Source organism: Cryptomeria japonica, chromosome 11, assembly GCF_030272615.1.
Source record: "Cryptomeria japonica chromosome 11, Sugi_1.0, whole genome shotgun sequence".
Lineage (NCBI taxonomy): Eukaryota > Viridiplantae > Streptophyta > Pinopsida > Cupressales > Cupressaceae > Cryptomeria > Cryptomeria japonica.
Window position 1 is genome coordinate 695,097,748 of NC_081415.1, and position 6,892 is coordinate 695,104,639.

The 6,892-nt window shown below is 37.0% G+C and overlaps 1 protein-coding gene across 1 annotated transcript; it reads right to left on the bottom strand.

Annotated features, from left to right (window-relative positions):
* Positions 1–5,218: 5,218 nt before the first annotated feature.
* LOC131046533 (protein SRC2 homolog) lies at positions 5,219–6,526 on the bottom strand. The gene has a single exon (XM_057980297.2). The coding sequence runs from the start codon at positions 6,238–6,240 to the stop codon at positions 5,611–5,613; it is 630 nt and encodes a 209-aa protein (XP_057836280.2). The 5' UTR covers positions 6,241–6,526; the 3' UTR covers positions 5,219–5,610.
* Positions 6,527–6,892: the final 366 nt, after the last annotated feature.

The following is a 6,892-nucleotide window of genomic DNA, read 5'->3' on the forward strand; positions in this document are numbered from 1 at the left end:
TGTGTGAATTGGTGTTTGGCATACTGCAATATGTTATGTATATATATTTAGAGAGCGCAGAGGAGGAAGCTGCCAATTTAGAGTTGGTTGCGTTGAAGGTTCACACAAGTTTCTGGGCATGTTCCTCCCACTGTGTAGGAAAGTTAGTAGAGTTAACAATCAACAGTCGAAATCATTGTGTTCTCCGTCAAGCCCGCTTTTTGAGGCTTCGATTAGATAGGAACGACAGTATGTCGCTATCCAGCGCCACCAACAGCAATTTCTGAGCACACAATGCGCACCTTCACAGAACCCACGGAAATCCAAAAATCTAATAATCAAATCCCTTTAATTTCGTATGAAGGGAATGAAATCAAGTAAATATAACACAACGGACTCCGTTTATTGAGGGCGATTTTGGCAACGTCTAGCCAGCAGGCATATTTAAAAATAAAAAATATCATACATTCTTATTTACAATTAATTAATAAATTTAGTCACTTGTATTAAAACAATTTTTAAAAAGTCTAATTTACCTAGTATTACACAATTTCTAATGGGTTCCAACAAATTGTATTAATTATTTGCATATGTATCTTTAGAAAAGTTACATGTAAAAGATGTTACACTACTTTTGAGGCCTCTAGTATGCTTAAATAGAAAAATAATGGAAAATAAGTACTTAGCGAATAGAATCATTCAACATCTTTTAAATAAATTTTTAAATATTGATATTTTTACATGTAAATGACTATCAAATTTAAGGTAAAAGGGAAGAATTTTTGTTAACAAACTAAAACCATTACACTAAACCTCTTGCTCTTATTGTAGAATGCTTCTCAATGTAATTAAGTTGTAAACATGTTGCACTAATTCCTATATGTCTATAAACTCATCAAAGCAACCTATAATATCAATCAAGTGACCATCATCTTGACTACAACATTCTCATCCTCCACTATGTCCAATCATGGAAAGTAAGAAACTAAAGCCAACAATACACTCCAAATGTCACACAAATACCACTATATTATGCCTCAACCTTAAAACATGCATTGAAGTATATCTCCTCTAAAATAAGAACAAATATCTCCAAAATACTCAACCTAATAGATGGAATAACAATTGGAGGTAATTACTAAAACATAAAACTAACAATCCCTAAAAAATTGTAAACACATCACAAGTAGACATTTTTCTATTATCATGTTCAACCCAATTTACAATCATATGTCTTCAAATATTCATTATCCTACACAAATTCTATGTCCAATGGCAAAAAATAATTGAAGACCTTTGTACTATAGTCCAATGATGCATATAGCTCCTTGGGACTCCCATTGCATGGGCAATGTCTAGTTTGAAACTAACTTGGAAAGCATCCAAAAGTCGACCATAAGACTCACATAAAGGACATGGCTCATATCCTTAAAGACATTAACTATAAAAATCATCCACTAATCTTCAAATATAGAAAAAAACACTATAAAATATATTTTACAGACCAAACCATGTCCTCGAATGCCAATTATTGTTATAGCTGTGTGAGAAGTAAGATATCCACCTAGAAAATACCAAAAAAAATCCATCTCAATAGCCTAAGTTCAAACACAACAATAACAAAAAATTGAAAGGATGTAACACTTCTCAAAAAAGAAAGATAAAACAACCATTCCTACAACAAGGGAATATGACCATGGACATTAAAAATCTCTTACACTTCAATAATTTCTTCTGGATTCAATTGTGAAAATCGAATCCAAAAGCGATTATTTAATATTAGCATGGATTGTGAAAATCTGATAGCTCCAATCTCTTGCGCTCCTCATATAAATCCTTAGATCTAATTAAAAAAATCAAGACACAAATATAATGTGACACTAATAAACCATATCAATGCATCTACTCTTCAAACAAGTCCTTGGAACTAATATTGATAACTCAAGGCTCAAACATGTGAGAAGAAAATACACAAAACATTTATGTATTAAAAAATAAGTACTAAATACCTATCAAAACATTCACCATTGAGTGGAGAAACAAGAGTAGAGGTAAGATTGTTCTACCTCTAACGTATATACCTTTAAAAAGTCCATGTTGAATTCATGTATAACTCTTGGTGTATGTTCATTAATTTTTCTCCTAGAAGGTCTCATTAAGTGTGTCACAATTGCAACACTCAACTTCTAAAATTCAAGCGATCTATATCCTCACCCAAATTTGATATAAGCACACAATCGTTCATCTCATACGATCCAATAATTATATACGACCCAATAACCATTAATGATGTCATGATTTACATTTCTTTATAATATCATCTATCTCTAGCCAATAGATATGCTCAAAAGATTCCATATCATTCCATAATTTCCAAATGGAGTGGACCCCTTCCATAAGATCTCGAGTCTATTCCAAACCTGGTCATTGCTCAATTGATCTTCGATCTACTCTTGCCTCTAGATTATCAATCCTTTCCCTTAGATATGGGAGATATGGAATGAACAAAATAGACACATCTTTCAAGCCAAGGCAATGCGTCTTCCCTCCTTGATTAAAGTTGAAGTAGCAATTGTTGAAGTCACCACCAAGAGGCTCCTCAATTTGACAAGTAGTGCTACCTTGTCTTCTTAGGATGCCTTCATCTGCCAAAATTGGTTTGGTTTCTACCTTCCCCCCATTAATGGGGTTGGTAAAGTTGATTCCTAGTCTTGAAGGGATCTAGCGACTCAAAAATTGCCTCCATCCGGTTGGCTTAAACTAAATTTGATGGCGCCTCATGGGGTAAATGTAGCCAATTTAAAGTTGGTTGTATCTTATGCATCAAATAAGGCTACACTCCTTTTACCTCCTCTCTACCATTGGTGATTGGAACCAATAATTAGGCCCTCCTTCATGGCTTGAAGCTTTGTGAAGCATGAAATGTCACTCATTTTAAAATTGAAGGAGATTGCTTGGTGGCGATTAATGTTATGAGAAGATGGTCTACCCCTAATTGATGACTACACTTGCTCTCCTTGATGAAATCCTATTAGTACTACATTGGATTCCTAATACTATGGTGAATCATGCCTTTCAAGAAGCCAACTTAGCTGTCAACATACTTTAGAATCAAGCTACTGATGTGGCAACATCTTTTTAATTAGCCTCTTTCTCAGTTGAAGTTGAGTGGCGTGGCTTTGATTTTTGATGTTGACATTTCTAATTGTTGGTACAATGTATGAGCCTAATGGTCTTTTTCAATGAGCAAGCTAGTGTACTTCCCTCCTTTCTACCTTCAAATCACTCAATTTTGTAGCAATGGGCTTCATCCTTGTTCCAATGATCTTTGCATTATTTAGCCATGTGGTATCTTGCATCGACACCCATATCGACTCCCATCTTGTTACCCACTACTTTGATATATATCACATTGGTATAAAGATTATGATCTATACAAGTTGGGTGAAAAATTTAATCGTTCACAAGTTTCATTTATCTTGTCCATCATTTCTTCCTTGATTCTGCTTCTTGGTTCTATCAACTTGTGTGAGATGGAATGAAATTTGGCTATAAAGGTTCTAAGAGGGATGTTTTTTAGGCATTCCAATCTTAACATTAGACAAGCTAAACCTTGGCATAGAGATGCATACTCCTATTAGGTTTGTGAGCTCTCGAAGACAAATAACTTATTTGGGTCTTATTATCAATCAACGTCCAAAGGTGGTCTTTTTGGCTTTGAATGGTCTCATGTTTGAGGCAATTAAAATGGCTTTGGGTGGGGAATTTATGTTCATGAAAGAACAGTACTATGTTAACACCAACATTTTGTTGAGGTTTGTGGCATCCTTATTGGACATAGGCAAGCTAAAGGGTTGGCTGCTAGAGCTTGTCAACACATGGGTGAATCTTGACTTCTTGGGAGATTAGAGATAGTGCTCGTGGCTACTCATTTGGGTGTTGGCATTATTATTTCGACGAATATCCCATGCTTCCTTAACCAAGGAGATCTAGTGGTGTGACAACCATTCTTCAGAAAATTTAAGGCTATTTTAGTCATGCAACAACGTAGTGGTGTAGCCGAAGGTTGCTCTTTTCTAAAGAAAATTACAAATAGTAAGGCAGCCACAAGCACTGAGTGGATGCATGCCTTCATGTGTAAGGTGGTGAAAGAACAACAACCTAAGGATTAGGAGGAGGAACAACCTTCTAATATAGAGGCTTGAATTTTCATTATACTATGTTTCTTTTCGTCATATGTCTTGTGCTATCTATATATTAATATTCCAAAAGGACATGTAGAACTTTACTACTCAGGTTGAAAGTCTTTTGGCCTAGATTATAATTGTATTATGCATTGAAATCCAATAACACCATAGTATTAGAATGTACAAACTTTTATATTAGTTTATTAAAATCTATTGAAAAAAGTAATATGTGTAATAAATTGAACTATTAAAAATTAATAATTATATATAACTATATTTATCAATTAATTGAAAATAAAATATATAAGATATTTTCAATTAATTAATAAAAACGGTCAAATGTGCATCCTAGGTAGACGTTGGAAAATTCACCCTCAATCCACGGATGCTATATTTACAATTTCATTCCACTGATACGAAATGAAAGGGATTTGATTGTTAAATTGTTGAATTTTCGTGGAAGCCTCAAAGATCGGGCTTGACGGAGAATAAAATGATTTTGACTCTGTTGATTGTTCCGCCCCGGAATCTTGCGTGAACCTTCCCCGCAACCGAGTGTGAATTTTCAGTTTCTTGCACGTTGCCTGCCGCCAAGACTTTTCTTGTGTTGGGCAAAATTGAAGTTTTTCGTGGTCAAAGTTAAAAAATAAATGGATAAGGTTGCAATTGGCATTCCCGTCTCTCAGATTTTGTATTCCTGCCCTTCCAAAATTTCCCCCATAATTCAATGTATTTAGAGTCGCATGATATTTCCAACATATACATTTTATTCAGTTTGTGAAAATAATCTTGCACATTTTTGTTTCCCATTCTTCCCGGAGTGGGCAATGGGAGCATCTAGCGATAGAAATTCATTTTTCATTATTCCCGGAGTAGGCAATGGGAGAATCCACTGCACTTGTAAGAACATATCCACAATCTGTCGATTTTATGACAAACCAAAATTTTGTTACTTTTGCTTGATTGGAGCTTCTTTCGCTGTTATTTTTTTAATTCAAATACCATAAGATCACAAATTGCCCTACAACATTTCTTTGCGAAGAGATACACAGTAGAATTCAAATACCAGAAGATCACAATTTAGATTATAAGTTTGCAGGGATACTTTTGGAAATGAGCCCATTGCACATTTCTATACGGCGATGGTATTTTGAAGTGCTGAAGAGCAGAGCAGAGCAGAGCAGAGGAATGTACATACACTCTATACCACTTTAACTTAAAGCTATTTCTTTTCCGGAAACTCTTCAACTTAATCAATACACCTACCAAAACAGACCAAATCGGGTTGTGCCGCTACCCACGATCTACCAAGACCATGTAATGGAACAGAGGCGATTAAATTCCTAGGCGCCGTCTGCAGCTTTTTCTCACAAATTGAATGAGACGCACGGCTATGGTAACGGATTGCACTGGAATTAGTATGCGACTCCGTATACATTGAAAATTAGTAGGGGTATGGATTGGAAACGAGAGTGGCACTGCCATATGAAAATTGCGAGGCGGGAATGCCAATTGCATAGCCATTCCTTGCTCTGTTATTGGCGGCTCTCTGTCGCTGCGGCCAATTGGAGTCACCATTTGAGCTTCCATTGATTCTCGACCTTGAAGGAAAAGACGGAAACTTGATCTCAGATTGAGGTCTTGAAGGGCGTAGAGACGGATCAATTTTGTCCAGAAATCTGAGGGACAAATCAAGAGTACCTCGAGGCCTGCCATTTCGACTCCTAATTCGATAGCTCAGAAACTGAATGGAATCGGGCTTACTGAATCCCTCAAGAATGTCGGCGTAGGGCACACGGACGCTTCCCACTCTCTTCTTGCCCAGCAGGGTTTTACTGTAAATCTGTATGAGCAGAGTAGAGCCCTTTTGCTGGAGGAAGCGCCTGGTGACGTGCGTATGGAACTTTTCGTTCCACGTGGGATGGTTGCCACCGTGGCGATCTACTCGCGTGGAGTTTCGAGTAGTGGAGTCGCTCCATACATTTGCATATGTACGCATAGCCCTTCCGAAGTTTGTTACGCGTTTGAGATCATGAGCAGAGATTATCACAATCTCAAATGCAACCTTATCCATTTACACACTCTGAACGCAAAAACCTTGAAAGTGCCAAACACAAGGAAATTTATTGCGGCACGAAACAGGGGACTGGGAAGGCAATGTATGAATTGGTGTTTGGCACACTATAAATATATAGGAGGAACAAATCGATCGGCAGAGACTCGTGGGTTGACTCCAAGATTTGTGGAAGCATGATCTCCGTCGTCAATGGGGTTTGTTGGGTAATGAATTAGCAATTTACAGGTGGTTGCGGGGAATGTTCATGCAAGGTTCTGGGCAGGTTCCTCCCTTCTGCGTAGGAAGGCCGCAGTCAATTGTATTCCCAGTCAAATATTGTTTTGCAGGCTTCGATGTAAACGGGAAAAAGAGTATGTCGCTATCAAGGCCAACAATTTCTGACCAGGCCCACAATGAAATTGAAAATATGTCCGCTCCCTAGACTTCGACTTTTAAATAGTTGGTAGTCGTTGAAGGTACATCTCAGAGCACGTTTTCCAACGGGTCGCATACTCCATTAAACTAAGAAAGTAACGGGAAGCACTTCGGTGGGAAGGGTCCTATCAGATTCCAAGAAAGAGGAGGGAAAAATCAATGATTCTAGAGAAGATTAGTGATTTGATTTATCTTCAATTTGCTACAAAATATGTTAATGAATGCTTTATGCACA

Excerpts from the sequence above, each read along its gene's own strand:
- LOC131046533 (XM_057980297.2), bottom strand. The coding sequence starts at position 6,240 with ATGGATAAGGTTGCATTTGAGATTGTGATAATCTCTGCTCATGATCTC.